The sequence below is a fragment of the Mustelus asterias genome, unplaced genomic scaffold, assembly GCF_964213995.1.
Source record: "Mustelus asterias unplaced genomic scaffold, sMusAst1.hap1.1 HAP1_SCAFFOLD_2993, whole genome shotgun sequence".
Classification (NCBI taxonomy): domain Eukaryota; kingdom Metazoa; phylum Chordata; class Chondrichthyes; order Carcharhiniformes; family Triakidae; genus Mustelus; species Mustelus asterias.
In genome coordinates, this window is record NW_027592938.1 from 24,423 (window position 1) to 41,739 (window position 17,317).

General features: G+C 42.9%; 1 protein-coding gene across 1 annotated transcript in view; it reads left to right on the forward strand.

Moving 5' to 3' along the window:
• LOC144490188 (E3 ubiquitin-protein ligase RNF185) overlaps positions 1-17,052 on the forward strand; it is a gene marked incomplete at its 5' end in the record, with an annotated part of 29,732 nt that extends 12,680 nt beyond the window's left edge. The window contains 3 exons of the mRNA XM_078207991.1: positions 3,122-3,176; positions 6,128-6,245; positions 15,209-17,052. Of these exons, the coding sequence (XP_078064117.1) occupies positions 3,122-3,176; positions 6,128-6,245; positions 15,209-15,306 (271 nt within the window). The remainder of the gene's footprint in view (positions 1-3,121; positions 3,177-6,127; positions 6,246-15,208) is intronic.
• Between the last annotated feature and the right edge of the window lie 265 nt (positions 17,053-17,317).

Consider the following 17,317-nt stretch of genomic DNA (forward strand, 5'->3'; position numbering starts at 1 on the left):
TCTGAAAATAGCCAGCAAGCCACTCATTTCTAGGGCAATTAGCGATGGGCCCAGCCAGCGACCTCAATGTTTTGGATAAGAGACCAAAGGTAATATTTCCAAGTTTGTTGACAACACCAAACTTGGTGAGGTGAGTGGTGAGGAGGATGTTGAGGGGCTTCAAGGTCATTCAGACAAGTTGAATGAGTGGGCAAATATATGGCAGATGCAGTATAAATGTGAAATTATTCTCTCTGGATGGAGAAACAGAATGGCAGAGCGTTATTTAAATAGTGATAGATTGATAAATGTTGATATACAAAAGGACCTGGGTGTCCTTGTACATCAGTCACTGAAAACAAGCGTGCAGGTATAGCAGGCAGTTAGGAGGACAAACGCCATGTTGGCCTTTATTGCAAGAGGACTTGAGTGAAGGAGCAAAGAATGTCTTCATAGAATCATAGAAACCCTACAGTGCAGAAGGAGGCCATTCGGCCCATCGAGTCTGCACTGACCACAATCCCACCCAGGCCCTACCCCCACATATTTACCCGCTAATCCCTCTAACCTATGCATCCCAGGACTCTAAGGGGCAATTTTTAACCTGGCCAATCAACCTAACCCGCACATCTTTGGTCTTACTGCAGCTGGGCAGGGCTCTGGTGAAATCACACCTTGGGCATCATGTGCAGTTTTGGTCTTTTGCTTTAGAAAGGATATACTTGCCATAGAGGCAATGCAGTGAAGGTTCACAAGACTAATTCCTAAAATGGTGAGATTGTGACAACTGGGCTTTGTACTCACTGGAATTTAGAAGAATGAGAGGGGATCTGATTGGAATATATAAAATTCTGACAGGGCTGGGCAGACTGGATGCAGGGATGTTGTTTCCTCTGGGTGGGGAGGGGGACACACGGAGGTTAGGGGTCCAGAACCAAGGGGTTGCAGTGGCAGGATGAGGAATAAGCAATTTAGGAGGAGAAACTTCTTCACTCAGAGGATGGTGAATCTGTAAAATTCTCTACCACAGAAGCTGTGGCGGCCAAATTACTGAATATATTTAAGAAGGAAATAGATATCTTGGTGTCAAAGGGTATGGGGAGAGTGAGAATATGGTGTTGAGTCAGAAGATCAGCCACAATCACACTCAGTAGTGGAGCAGGCTTGAAAGGCCGGCTGGCTTATTCCTGCTCCTATTTGCTATGTCTATGACACCCACACCCCATGAATTAATAAAGAAAATGCTTTGATCTGTTTTTACTGGTGGGAATGAGGAGTAAAGATAAGGTGGATGGGCATGCACAGAGAGATTGTTAATTGATTCTTTTAATTCATGTTATGGGACATTAGTGTCACTGGCTGGACCAGCATTTATTGTCCATCCCTAACTGCCCTCCAGAGGGCCGTTGAGAGTCAACTATATTGCTGTGGCTCTGGAGTCACATGTAGGCCAGACCAGGTAAGGATGGCAGATTTCCTTCCCTAAAGGACATTAGTGAACAACATGGGTTTTTATGACAATCAACAGTCATTGATTAGACTTTCAATTCCAGGTTTTTACTAAATTTAGATTTCACCATCTGTTGGGGTGAAATTTGAACCTGTGCTGCTTGCACTGGATCTCTGGATTAACTAGTTCAGTGACAATACAACTGTGCCACTGCCTCCTATGAACTACAAGGAATCTCTCCCTTGTAGAATTGAGGCCAGCAAGATTAGGACAAGCTGAAGGCCTTCCATCATCAATCCTGATCCCCTGCAGACTGTCACCTGTTTTGAAAACAGCATTTAAACAATTAACGTGGAGAACCCTTCAGGCATATAAGCATTTGTCTGGAAGTTGGAAACTGTGATGCACTTCTGGAACTGACCAGGTTTTGAATGGAGGTGATGTCCCCAATGTTAGTTAACGTTTGGATTGACCTCTTCCCATGATATTTTCTAACTTTTGGGTCCTGTTTACATTACAGTGCAGAGAAGGTTCACAAGGATGTTGCCGGGACTCGAGAAGCTGAGTTAGAGAGAGAGATTGAATAGGTTGGGACTTTATTCCCTGGAGCGTAGAAGAATGAGGGGAGATTTGATAGAGGTGTATAAGATTTTGATGGGTATAGATAGAGTGAATGCAAGCAGGCTTTTTCCACTGAGGCTAGGGGAGAAAAAAAACAGAGGGCATGGGTTAAGGGTGAAAGGAGAAAAGTTTAAAGGGAATATTAGGGGGGGCTTCTTCACACAGAGAGTGGTGGGAGTGTGGAATGAGCTGCCGGATAAAGTGGTAACTTTTAACATTTAAGAAAAACTTGGACGGGTTCATGGATGAGAGGGGTGTGGATGGATATGGTCCAAGTGCAGGTCAGTGGGACTAGGCAAAAAATGGTTCGGCACAGACAAGAAGGGCCAAAAGGCCTGTTTCTGAGCTGTAATTTTCTATGGTTCTACAGCAATTCTAAACTGGTAGCTGTCAGAGATAACAATGTGGATTAAAGGGCAGCCTGTTATTTTGATAGTGTAAATAGTTGCAATATAGTTGGTGAAAATTGCTGAAAGGCTGGATAAGGATGCTGAATGTGGACTAACGAATAAGTTAGTACCCATTGTGTACAGGTTTTGTGCAGTCATTCACAGCTCATTTGTGTTTGGCAAGAGGAAAGTGATCCTGAAGTTTGCCAGACTGTTATCAAAACTTAAATAAATGCCTTTAGCACTCATTTCCACACTCCTCCCCTGCCTTATTCTCAAAGTTTGGTCTACAGTTGACTCAATTCCCACCGCAATAAATGTCTTGTCAGCATCACAGCTCATTCAAATAATTCAGAATGGGGAATGCTTTACTTTTCATTCTGTGTAAGATTACAAACATCTACATTTTACTGCCATCCCCATTAGTTGGGTCTTGTTGCCCTGTGGGAAAATGCTTGGAGGGCTCTCCTGTATTCACACAGCTCCCCATGCTTCAGGGCCGTGGTTTTTATTGTTTATCAGTCCCATTCTTCTCAATATTTGTTTGTTTTAAATAGGTTATTTGTAAAGTTTATGGGATATCATCATTTTTGTTTAGGGTTTATGTGCTTAAATTCAGCAGAAGCAATTGGATTCATTCTGGCACATTTCATAAACACCTTTAAATTTTGTACTATTTTAGAGAGAAAACCCCTCCAAGACCACAAGGCCAGAGACCTGAGCCAGAGAGTAGAGGGGTGAGTGCTTCTTCATTCATTTCAGCAGCTGGAAGGCGAAGAGAGAAATTGGGAGGAGGTGGATGGTTTGTGGTAACTGTGGGATAGTCAATGTCTTCCTTTAAGTTTGTGTCGCATTCCTGATACAAACAGATTGAAACGTAGAAGCAAGAGTGAATTATTCAGCTCCTCCAGTCTGTTATACAATCACAGAGCAGTATGAGGCTATTCAGCCCATTGAATCTTTCAATTAACTAATCGTGCTCCAACCCTCTTTCTCATATTGCTGCATTTTTTTCCCCCAATATCCTTTTAAAGGCTACTACTGACTCTGTAGTATCACATCCGAGAGTGCATTCCTAATCCTGATTACTCATTATGCCATCACCGTAACTATGTGGTATTCTGTTAATTACATTTTTACCATTGAAAACAATTTCTCTGTAAAAACATGCTGGGCAGAAATAGATCAGATAAACATTTGGCTAAGAACAAACGCCTTCTTGTTCTATCCTTTTTCTTTATTTTAAATTAGTTTACAGGATGTGGCCATCACTGGCTAGGCCAGCATTTATTGCCCGTACCTAGTTGCCCTTGAGAAGGTGGTGGTGAGCTGCCTTCTTGAATTGCTGCAGTCCCTAAAGTGTAGGTAGACCCACAGTGCTGTTAAGGAGCAAGTGTGAAGCAACAGTGATATATTTCCAAGTCAGGATGGTGAGTGACTTGGAGGGGACCGTCCAGATGGTGGTGATCCGCAGGTATCTGCTGCTCTTGTCCTTCTAGATGATAGTGGTCATGGGTATAGAAGATGTTGCCTAAGGAACCTTGGTGAATTTCTGCTGTGCATCTTGTAGATCGTACACACTGCTGCCACTGCGCATCAGTGTAGGGAAGTGAATGTTTGTGGAAAGGATACCAATTAAGTGGGCTGCTTTGTCCTGCATGGTGTTGAGCTTCTTGAATGCTGTTGGAGCTGCACTCATCTTGGTAAGTGGAGAGTATTCCATCACTGTCCTGACTTGTGCCTTGTCGAGGGTGGACAGGCTTTGGGGACTCTGACCTACTCTTGTAGCCACTGTGTTTATATGGCTAATCCAGTTCAGTTTCTGGTCAATGGTAACAATGGGTGTTGACAGTGATGGTAATGCCATTGAATATCAAGAGGCATGTGTTGCGCGAGTGTTATTTGCCACTTGTCAGACCAAGCCTGGGTATTGTCCAGGTCTTGCTGCACTTCAACATGGACTGCTTCACGAGTCGTGAATGCTGCTGAACATTGTGCAATCATCGGCGAACATTCCCACTTCTGACCTTATGATGGAAGGAAGGTCATTGATGAAGCAGCTGAAGATGGTTGGGCCGAGGATGCAGAGATGTCCTGGAGCCGAGATAGCTGACTTTCAACCACTGATTCCAGTTTTATCAGGGCTTCTTGATGCCACACTCAGTCAAGTGCTGCCTTGATGTCACTGACAGTCACTCTCATCTCACCTCACGAGTCCCACTCTTTTGTCCATGTTTGAACCAAGGCTGTAATGAGGTCGGAGCTGAGTGACCCTGGCAGAACCCAAACTGAACATCAGTGAGCAGGTTATTGCTGAGTGCCGCTTGATAGCACTGTTGATGACCCCTTCCATCACTTTACTGATGGATTGAGAGTGGACTGATGGGATGATAATTGGTCGGGTTGGATTTGACCTGTTTCTTGTGTACAGGACGTACCTGAGCAGTTTTCCACATTGCCGGGTCGATGCCAGTATTGCTGCTCCACTGGAATATCTTGGCTAGGAGTGTAGTAAGTGGTGGAGCACGTCTTCAGTGCTATTGCCAAGATATTGTCAGGACTCATTGCCTTTGCAGTATCCAGATCTTTCAGCCGTTCCAGAGGAGGCTGAGATAGATCATCCACTGAGCACTTTTGACTGAAGGTTGTTGTGATTCCATGGCTTATTCAATGAATAAGATAGCCCACCATTCAGTTACATCAGCATTGATTTGTATTTTGAAATAAGTATGTCGCAGACTGCTTTCAGACACATTTCAGCCTCAGATCAGGAAGCTTCCCCATTCTCTCACAAACTGAAAACAAAATCCAGTTGTCTTCTCCTTTAAAGCAGAAGCTGTCTATTCCTTTTTCACAGCAGTTTTAACTTTTGCTGTGGGCCCTTTAACTTGCTCTTTCCCTCCGAACTAGTTTCTGTTTCAGGGTTTTTAATGCAACTCTTAAAAAATTTGAATTCTGTAACTCATGTTCTCCATCACAATTTCTTCCTCATCCTGTAACTTTACCCCTTTGCTATCATATCAGGAATCTCCAAAATCATTGTCTTCGCAATCTTCATTTGCGTGAAAGATTCTCAATTAGCCACAAGCCCTATCCAACCAAATGTGCCTTTCCCACTGAGCGTGTCAGCAGACAATTGGGTGAATGCTTGTAAAGCAACAGGTATCTGAGGAGCCAAAGAGGGAACCAACTCCTCTTTTCCGAACATCACCACTCAAACTATTCTAGTACAGGGCACTGATCGTAGAGAGATTGAGGGTGTGAAAGGAAATAGTGGCCTCTCTTTATGTCTGAAAACCTTGTTTTCAACTGTTGGAGTGAAGGTTAACCTGTTCTCCTCTCCACTACTCCTCCCTCCTCTTCCTCTGCTTCCCCCTGCGCATTCTTTCCCCCTCCTCCTCCTTCCCTGCCCCTGGCAATCTCTAGGACAGATCCCAGATTCCCTGATGGGCCCTGCCTGTTACTTCCAGCCAATTTGGGTGCATAGCTGTTCTCCCTACTACCTAAGCAACTCTCTACCCATCTCAATTGTTCCCCTCCACTTTTGAATTTGCTTTCATTTTCCCTGTTCTGAAATGTGGGAAATTTTAATTTATTATGCAGTAAATGGTGCTTTTGTTAGGCAGTGTGCTAGACGTGTTCTTCATAACAGCTCCTGTTGAATTACTGCCACAATCTTATTTCTCAGGGCTTTCAAGGTTTTGGATTTGGAGATGGTGGATTCCAGATGTCATTTGGGATTGGTGCATTTCCATTTGGGATTTTTGCAACAGCATTTAACATCAATGATGGCCGCCCACCTCCAGGTACATGATTAAAATCACCACATTCTCCATCCTGTTCAGATAACATCCAGTACTGCACCAAACAGGTACAAAACCAGCTCTCCCTACCTGGCATGATCTCTATGTTATGCACACATAATTGCTTTCCTATTTTAAAATTGTTGAGTGTTTTGGAAATGAAAGTTTGAGAGTTGGGCAGGCAAAATGATCATGCTCAGTTTCACACATTCCAAAGCAAGAATTGGGACATTACCTTTGCAGCCTTCACAGCTCATCCAGGTGGGAATGGCCTCATCCGGCATTGCAACTAAAGCATAGTAGAGTGACATTGATATCCAGTACTAAAATGCATCTTGTGAAAATTGCATTGAAGAATTAGCATCAAGTTGGTTGAAAGAGTGGCTATAATTGCAAGCATTGTGTGGTTGGCCTGCAACCCATTCAAAGCTGATCCTGATAGTTACTGGCCCAGCACTTAATAGAATAGAATCAGAATCTCACGGCAATTCTGACCATCATGTCTGTACCAGTTTTCAAGTTTCTGTTCTTGGTTGCTATCTTGGGACCACTGCCAAGAATGTGTGGTGAGAAAAGGAGCAGGTTCACTCCAATACATTGTTTAGTAGCCTGCATAATTCTGAAGTTTTTACTTTCAGCAGACTAAATCTCATTGTATCTTAACAGGATAATCTGTATCCAGATCCCCTCAAATGAACTTGGAAAAATGTGATGCCTGTTTAATGTTTTTTTATTCATTATCCACTGAATGCCTCAGGAATAACATGGATGTAACCTGTAGTTGCTGGTTGAAGCTGAAGTTTTAATTTCCCCTATTGTAATGGTAAAAGGTCCTCAGTCCCAGATGACCAGAAGCTGCTCTCCCCATTGAGAGGGAGAACTGACTGATGGTGATTTAACCTGAGGATGACCACACCTCGTGGAGCTAACCTGTTATGTAACTTTTACTGATTGGGATATTTGTACTTGGAGATCCTTTTCCCCTCTTCCCACCTTGACTTGGGGCCCTTTGGTTCCATGGGAGACAATCCAGGGTTCCATGATAATCCTGGCCCTTTTAAATTTGAAAAAAGCTATCTGTCCAGCTTAAAGGCACTTTTCACACTGCATGGACACTAGGCTGACTAGTGAGTCAATCAGCAGCCAATTCATTGGGGACAGGTTAGTGGAGAGATTGGCACCGCAGAGCAAAGAACGTAATTCCAGAAGACTGAGTTGACTGCCTAGTGCCAACGTTCAAGACATCTGCTCAGAGCTGGAGAAGAACTTGGAGTGGGACCAAGGACCCAGTTGTAGTGGTCTAACTGGGTCTCGAAGACCTAGGCAACACAAAGAAGGAGGTTCCGTAGAGTCCGTACAAGGATCTAGGCACCAAATTAAGAAGCAGAACCTCAAAGGTCATAAACTCTAGATTATTACTTGAGCTACATGCAAATTATGATTTTCCAATCCTCACTAGAAACAGGGGACTTGAAAAATGCATTGTTTAAAAAGGAATGGAAGGAAATACCAAACAATTATAGAGCTATTAGTCTTACATCAGTGGTGGGCAAATTAGTAGAATCAATCCTTATTCGAGGCAGGATTAACTGTAACGTAGAAAGGCATGGACTAGTCAGGGACGGTCAACATGGATTTGTTGAAGGAAGATCTTGCCTCACAAATTTAATTGAATTCTTTGAGGAAGTGTTGATGAGAGTAACGTAGTGGATGTTGTGTATCTAGATTTTAGCAAGCTGTTTGACAAGGTCCCTCATGGCAGATTAAAAACCCATGGGATACATGGTAATGTGGCAAACTGTATATACCGTTGGCTTAGTATCAGGAAACAAAGGGTAATGGTCGATAGATGCCCTTGCGAATGGAAGGTTGTTTCAAGTGGTGTTCCACAGGTGCTGGGACTCTTACTGTTTGTGTTATATATTAACAATCTGGACATGAACGTGGAACACGACTGGTAAATTTGCAGACAACACAAAAGATTGACCGAGCAGAGGATAGTGCAGAAGATAGCTATAATTTACAAAGTGACATCGATGGTTTGGCGGGGTGGTCGGTAAAGTGGCAGATGGATTTTAACATAGAGAAGTGTGAGGCATTTATGGAGGTCAAACAGTAAAAGGGAATACACAATAAGTGGGAATATACTGAGAGGGGTAGATGAATTGAGAGATCTTGATTTACAAGTGTACAAGTCCCTAAAGGCAGCAGTTCAAGTAGACAAGGTTATAAAGAATGCATATGGAATGCTCTCCTTCATTGGCAGAGATATATATTATAAAAGTAAGGGTATAATGTTGGAATTGTATAAAACACTGGTGAGGCCACAACTGGAGTATTGTGTGCAGTTCTGGTCACCACATTACAGGAAGGATGTTGTTGCTCTGGAAAGAGTGTAGGTTTACAAGAATGTTGCCCAGGCCAGAAAAATGTAGCTAAGAGGCAAGAAAGCTGAGGAGTGAGTTGATTGAGGTGTACAAAATTGAGGGAGAGAAATAGTGGACAGGATAAAATTGTTTTTCTTGGTGGAGAATTCTAGAACCAGGGATCATAGATTCAAACTAAATGGCATGAGGTGTAGAGGAGACTTGAGAACAAAGAAAAACAAAAGAACAAAAGTACAGCACAGTAACAGGCCCTTTGGCCCTCCAAGCCTGCGCCGATCATGATGCCTGCCTAAACTAAAAACGTATGCACTTAGAGTCCATATTCTTCCATTCTTGTCCTATTCGTGTATTCGTCCAGTTGCACCTTAAATGCCGCTATCGTACCTGCTCCCACCACCTCTACAGGCAGTGCATTCCAGACATTCACCACCTCTGTGTAAAGAAAAAACTTGCCTCACACATCTCCTCTAAACTTTGCCCCCTATGTCCCCCAGTACTTGACTTTTCTACTCCAGGAAAGAGCATCTGACTATCCACTCTGTTCATGCCGCTCATAATCTCTGTCAGGTCACCCCTCAACCTCCGTCGTTCCAGTGAAAACAAACCAAGTTTATCCTCATAGCTAATACCCTCAAGACCAGGCACCATTCTGGTAAACCTCTTCTGTACCCTCTCCAAAGCATCTACATCCTTCTGGTAGTGTGGCGACCAGAATTGTACACAATATTCAAAATGAGGTCGACTATAGCTGCAGCATGACCTGCCAATTTTTATACTCAATGCCTGACTGATGAAGGCACACATGCTGTATGCTTTCTTGACTACCTTATCCACCTGCGTTGCCACTTTCAGTAATCGGTGGACATGTACGCCCAGATCTCTCTGCCTGTCAATACTACTAAGGATTCTACAATTTACTGTATAAATCCTACATGCATTGGATCTTTCAAAATGCATTATCTCACACTTGTCTGGATTAAACTCCATCTGCCGTTTCTCCACCCAAGTCTCCAACCAGTCTATCCGCTACAGACTATTCACTATCTGCAACTCCACCGATTTTTGTGTCGCCTGTGAACTTACTAATTAGACCAGCTGCATTTTCCTCCAAATCATTTTTATATGTTACGAGCAGCAAAGGTCCCGGAAACTGATCCCTCTGGAACACTGCTAGTCACAGCTTTCCATCCAGAAAAGCACTGCTCTACTGCTACCCTCTGTCTTCTATGGCCAAATAAGAAGTCTCACAACACCAGGTTAAAGTCTAACAGGTTTATTTGGTAGCACAAGCCACAAGCTTTCGGAGCTTTCATCAGGTGAGTGGGAGCCGTGTTCACAAACAGGGCATATAAAGACACAAACTCAATTTACAAGATAATGGTTGGAATGCAAGTCTTTACAGATAATCAAGTCTTAAAAGGTGCAGACAATGTGAGTGGAGAGAGGGTTAAGTACAGGTTAAAGAGATGTGTATTTTCTCCAGCCAGGACAGTTAGTGAGATTTTGCAAGCCCAGGCAAGTTGTGGCCAAGCCAGTTCTATATCCATCTTGCCAGCTCTCCTCTGATCCTGTGTGACTTCACCTTTATATCAGTCTACCATGAGGTACCTTGTCAAATGCTTTACTGAAGTCCATGTATACAACATCCACTGCCTTTCCTTCATCTATCATCTTTGTCACTTCCTCGAAAAACTTGATCAGGTTAGTGAGGCACGACCTCCCCTTCACAAAACCACGCTGTCTATCACTAATAAGTTCATTTTCTTCCAAATGTGAGTAAATCCTGTCCCTAAGAATTTTTTCCAATAATTTCCATACCACTGACGTAAGGTGCACCGGCCGATAATTTCCTGGATTATCCCTGCTGCCCATCTTAATGGAACAACATTGGCTATCTCTCCAGTCCTCTGGAACTTCACCTGTAGCCAATGAGGATGCAAAGATTTCTGTCAAGACCCCAGCAATTTCCATCCTTACCTCCCTCAGTATTCTGGGATAGATCCCATCAGGCCCTGGGGACTTATCTACTTTAATGCTTTTTAAGATGCCCAATACCACCACCTTTTTGATATCAACATGACGCAGAATATCTACACACCCTATCCTAGGCTCCTCATCCATCAAACCTCCCTCTTGAAGAAGAACCTTTTTACACAGAGGGTGGTGGGGGTCTGGAATTTGCTGCCCGAGTTGATGGTGGAGGCAGACACCCTAAACTCTTAAGGTGCAGGTCCAGGTATTTTTTTTTAAAGTGCTGTAAGCCACAGGCATTTGGGCCGGGTGAGGAAGGTGGGATTAGAAAGGGCACCTGAGTGTCCTTGGGCCCGCATGGACATGATGGACTGAATGGTCTCCTTCTGTGCTCTAATTCTCTATGGTCAATGGACTGGAAAGGCTGGGAAGCCTGCTTTAAAGTGTAACATGTTAACAATTAAGTCATTTTGTAAGTTATGTTTTCATGATATTATGTCCATTTGTAGAACATTTATAATTACTTTTCATAGTTTGTATCTTACTATCCTGGCCTTTTCTGATTGTTGTAATAGCATGCAGGTACAGCTGTAATAAAGAAGGCAAATGGTATGTTGGCCTTCATTGCGAGAGGATTTGAGTATAGAATTATATCTTGTTTTACTGCAAGTGTATAGGGTGTTGGTGAGGTCACATCTGATGTGTGTGGCTTTGGAAGGATTTTCTTTTGGAAGGATTTTTACCTGAGGAAGGATGTCCTTGCAATAGAGGGAGCACAGCGAAGGTTTACCAGGCATTTTCCTGCGATGGCAGGTCTGTCACATGAGAAGAGACTAAGTCAGTTAGGATTGTATTCATTGGAATGAGAGGGGATCTCATAGAAACTTGTATAATTCTAACAGGATTAGTCAGGGTAGATTCAGAAAGCATGTTCCTGATGTTGGGGGAGTCCAGAACTAGGGGTCGTAGTTTGAGGATAAGGGGTAAATCTTTTAGAACTGAGGTGAGGAGAAATTTCTTCACCCAGAGGGTGGTGAATCTGTGGAATTTACTACTACAGAAAATAGTTGAGGCCAAAACGTTGTGTGATTTCAATAAGGAATTAGCTTCGCTCACTGAATCTATATGGGTTGAACTGAGAAATAAGAAGGGGGAAATCACTTTGATAAGAATTGTACTATAGGCCCCCAAATAGTCGGCGGGAAATTGAGGAGCAAATATATAAGGAGATTACAGATAGCTCCAAGAAAAATAGGGTGATAATAGTAGGGGGCTTTAACTTTCCTAACATTGACTGGGACAGCCATAGTATGAGTGGCTTGGATGCAGGGAAATTTGTTGAGTGTATTCAGGAGGAATTTCTCATCAGTATGTGGATGGCCCAACCAGAGAGGACCTCCTCTTGGGAAATAAGGAAGGGCAGGTGACAGAAGTGTTAGTGAGGGATCACTCTGAGAACAGTGACCATAATTCTATTAGTTTTAAGATAGCTATGGAGAATGATACGTCTGGCACAAAAGTGAAAATTCTAAATTGGGGCAAGGCCAATTTTGATGGTATCAGGCAGGAATGTTCGAGTTAATTGGGGGAGTCTGTGGGAAGGCAAAGGGATGTCTGGTAAGTGGGAGGCTTTCATAAGTGTGTTAACCAAGGTTCAGGGTAAGCACATTCCTCTTAGAGTGAAGGGCAAGGCTGATAGAAGTAGGGAACCCTGGATGACTCAGGATGTTGAGGCCTTGGTGAAGGAGGAGGAGGAGGCACGTGACATGCAAAGGCAGCTGGGATTAAGTGAATCCCTTGAAGTGTATAGGGAGTGTAGATAGAGTTAAGAGAGAAATCAGGAGGGCAAAAGGGGACATGAGATTGTTTTGGCAGCTAAGGCAAAGGAGAATCCAAAGAGCTTCTACAAATACATAAAGGGAAGGGCAAAAGAGTAACTGGGGAGAGAGTAGGACCTCTTAAGGATCAACGAGGTAATCTATGTATGGATCCACAAGAGATGGGTGAGATTCTAAATGAATATTTCTCATCAGTATTTCACTGTTGAGAAAAGCATGGATGTTAGGGAACTTGGGGAAATAAAAGTGATGTCTTGAGGAGTGTGCATATAACAGAGAAGGACGTGCTGGAAGTCTTAAAGTGCATCAAGGTAGATAAATCCCCGGGACCTGATGAAGTGTATCCCAGGGAGGCTAGGGAGGAAATTGCGGGTCCCCTAGCAGAGATATTTGAATCATCGATAGTCACAGGTGAAGTGCCTGAAGATTGGAGGGTGGCAAATATTGTGCCTTTGTTCAAAAAGGGCTGCAGGGAAACGCCTGGAACTACAGGTCGGTGAGCCTCACATCTGTAGTGGGTAAGTTGTTGGAAGATATTTTGAGAGACAGAATCTACAGGCATTTAGAGATGCAAGGACTGATTAGGGACAGTTAGCATGGCTTTGTGAGTGGAAAATTATGCCTCACAAATTTAATTGCAGTTTTTGAAGGGGTGATCAAGAAGGTAGATGAGGGCAGTGCAGTTGATGTTGTCTACATGGACTTTAGCAAGGCCTTTGACAAGGTACCACATAGTAGGTTGTTGCATCAGGTTAAATCTCAGGGGATCCAGGACAAGGTAGCCAAATGGATACAAAATTTGCTTGACAGAAGACAGAGGGTGGTTGTAGAGGGTTGTTTTTCAAACTGGAGGCCTGTGACCAGTGGTGTGCCTCAGGGATCGGTGCTGGATCCATTGTTGTTTGTCATTTATATTAATGATTTGGTTGCGAATTTAGTAAGCACGGTTAGTAGGTTTACAGATGACACCAAGATTGGTGGCGTAGTGGATAGTGAAGAAGGTTATCTAGGTTGTAATGGGATCTCGATCCATTGGGCTAGTGGGCTGACGAATGGCAGATGGAGTTTAATTTAAATAAATGTGAGGTGATGCATTTTGGTCGATCGAACCAGGGCAGGATTTACTCAGATAATGGTAAGGCATTGGGGAGAGTCATAGAACAAAGAGATCTCGGGGTACAGGTTCATAGCCCCTTGAAAGTGGAGTCACAGGTGGATAGAGTGGTGAAGAAGGCATTCAGCATGCTTGGTTTCATTGGTCAGAATATTGGATACAGGAGTTGGGATATCTTGTCGAAGTTATATAAGACATTGGTAAGGCCACACTTGGAATACTGTGTATAGTTCTGGTCACCCTATTATAGAACGGATATTATTAAACTAGAAAGAGTGCAGAAAAGATTTACTAGGATGCTACCGGGACTTGATGGTTTGAGTTAAAAGGAGTGGGTGGACAGACTGGGATTTTTTTCTCTGGAGCGTAGGAGGCTTAGGGGTGATCTTATAGAGGTCTATAAAATAATGAGGGGCATAGATCAGCTAGATAGTCAATATCTTTTCCCAAAGGTATGGGAGGATAAAACTAGAGGGCATAGGTTTAAGATGAGAGGAGAGAGGTCCAAAAGGTTCCACAGGGGCAATTTATTCTCTCTCAGGGTGGTGAGTATCGGGAACAAGCTGCCAGAGGTAGTAGTAGAGGCAGGTACAATTTTGTCTTTTAAAAAGAGTTTAGACAGTTACATGGGTATAGATGGACATGGGCCAAATGCAGGCAATTGGGATTAGTTTAGGGGTTTAAAAAAGGGGCAGCATGGACAAGTTGGTTCGAAGGGCCTGTTTCCATGCTGTAAACCTCTATGACTCTAGATATAGCTCTTGGGGCTAAAGGGATCAGGAGATAAGGGGAAGGCGGGCTCAGGATATTGAATTTGATGATCAGCCATGATCAAAATGAATGGTGGAGCAGACTCGAAGGGCCGCATGCCAACCCCTATTTTCTATATATGCCTCAATGTAATGATCTTTATATTTGATTCATTTGCAGGCTCTATGCACAGAACAGACCAGGTCAACTCTCTTGTTCCATCTTTTCCTGATTGTGACCTCATACAACCTGTTTATATTCTAAATTATTTGTTTATTTAATATTTAACAATAGTGGTGCCGACCTTACTTGTCCCACCCGGTTAATCCCCACATTGATCTCAAAAATGATTCTGTAGCAGTGCAAACATTTCCATATGCCCTTTTACCTCTTGAATGCCCTTCTAGCGATCCTCACTTTGATAGGTTTCTAAGTTCAATTAGTATCATCTTCCTAATAATCTTGAATCACAAATCATTTCATTAAAAAAATCATGTTTAGGCTGCAAGTCAATAGGCAGGTGTTTCCCAAGATCGGTCCATTGTGCCTGCATTTATCAGCTTACTGGCCCACACTTCTATTTGTTTTCACCTCAATGTAATGGCACACTAGACCACATGCTTCATCTCTGACTCTGCGTAGTACACCTGTCATCAAGAACAGCCAGAGATACCTGCAAAAGATACAAAGAAAAACATTGATGGTGCAAAAGATTCTTGAGCCCTGTGCACATGAATAACATTGCTATTTAACACAGAGGTGAATGTAAGGGCAAGAATGGAAGGTATCCAATACTCCACAACAGGAGACAAGGGAAACGCTGTGCAAGGAGGGGGTGAGGTTCATTTAATGTAGAATTGTCTCCATGTGATAGAACCTGACTTCTTGTGCCCTTTCATCCTGCAGCAGTCCCTGGAACACCGCAGTATGTGGATGAACAGTTTTTGTCTCGTCTTTTCCTCTTCGTAGCTCTTGTGATTATGTTCTGGCTCCTCATTGCGTGAGGACAAACAGAAGCAATCCTTTTTCCAGGTCTTTGTGTAATCTAAAATGCAGATGGAGGAACTTTGCTGAGAAGCTAGAATCTTTCATCAAGTTTTTCTGCCTTCAGATATACATTAAGAACAAAAAGCGTATCGAATGGACTGAAACTATTGTTTGAATTCAGCAGTTGATGAAACAGCATGAATGTGAAACTGGTTTGAATGGACTAGTAATCTTTGTTTAAAAGGTTCTTTGGCTGTAATTCTGTGGAAATGTTTGTATTCTGTGAAAAATTCAGGTGCTGACTTCAAAGTGAAAGTTTCTGATGATCTATATCTATACTCAAATCACTGCTACACTTTCACTTTGGGAAGGGCTGGGAAACTTCTTGGCTGAACAAATAGTCCTTGAAGTAGACTAGAGAATTAATACTGCCTTTCAGCAGCACTCTGCAGCTTTGCTCAGTTGATTTGCCTCCAACTCAAAGACTAGATAATACAATCTAGTCTGGCACTGTGTGGCAGGACTAAAGTCTCACTTGTCCATTCACATGAATATAAAAGATGCCATGGTAATATTAAAGACAAGCAAGGGGTACTGTATGTCCTGGGCCTGATCCTGGGCATTGCCAAAATCAGTATAACTGGTCATGTATTTCATTCCAGTTTACAGAATCTTGCTATGCCTGAATTGATTGTCATGTTCCTTCACTTCAGAAGCAATTCTTTAGCTGTGAAGAGCCTTTTGTGAGCTGAGGCTGATGATAAATGCAAGTTGGTTTACTTGCTATTAATTTCACTTATGGCAAAGACAGCCATTGGTAAATTCCATTCACTAGATCAATTAAAGGTTGTTTTCTCCCTCTGTCTTTCCCGGTTCAGTTCAGAATGTAACAGCAAAGTGTTTCAGTGGTACTTTACCTACTCTGCTGTTTTTTGGTTGCCCTTTAACTGAGGTGCTGAGTACGTGATGGGTAAATAAAGCTGCCTGAAATATCAGCGAGATTCTCAGCTAAGTGTGTCGTGCCATGGTGATTAACTTCGGGGGGGGGGGGGGGGGGGGTTAGCTGCATGGCATTTTGTTTATTTTCTGGATTCACCTTTTGCAGATTATTAACAATTCTTAAATATCCTTCAGAAGTTCATCTGTTAGAGGCTTTCTTTCATGATTTAATTGCTATTTGACCCTGTAACTCCGCATCTAACATCAGGGAAGAGACTACAATTAAACCAGAATCTTCAGAGGTCTCAGCATGTGTTGTTTAAATTATAACTTAATTGAAGTAGATGGGGGAACACTTTGAACATTCAAGAGCCCTTGTGACCCGATCCTGTTAACCACCATCAGTCAAAAACCACCTGGACTGGCCTGGGAGGTGTAACTGAAAAGTGTTCTCGTTGGGAGTTAAGAAAGCTGGATGGATTGGGCTGAGGAATATTGGATATCTGTGGAACGTGATCGGGCTCACTGTTACAGAGAAGAATAGGTGACAGATTGGCTGATGAGGAATAGGTGCGGTTATAGAATGAGGATGACAACTGTGGAGTGACTCCACCTCAACTGTTTAGTGGAATTCCTCAATTCATCGACGGTTCCAACACCTGGTGTGGGCTTAATGCTGAAGAGAGACTGAGCCCAGTTCCAAAGGAGAGAATATCAGTTGTATGTGGGATGATGGCCTTCTTTTAGAAACATTAAACAATTTAATTTGATATCCTGTTTCCTACAATGTATCAAATGTGAAATAAAAGGCGTACACTCATCAACTGTTTTCTTATCATTGTATCTTTGTCCGAATGATGGGGCTGTTAACTGCTCATCCATTTAAACAATCAAAACACTCGCATTTCCTCACTGAAGGGGGATTTAATATAAGACCTATCCATGGTGTCTTGTGAGACTTCATGTGGAGATATTGGCATTGGATGGGGTGGGTACAATAACATGTCTCACAACACCAGGTTAAAGTACAACAGGTTTATTTGGAATCACAAGCTTTCGGAGCGTTGCACTCACCTGATGAAGGAGCAG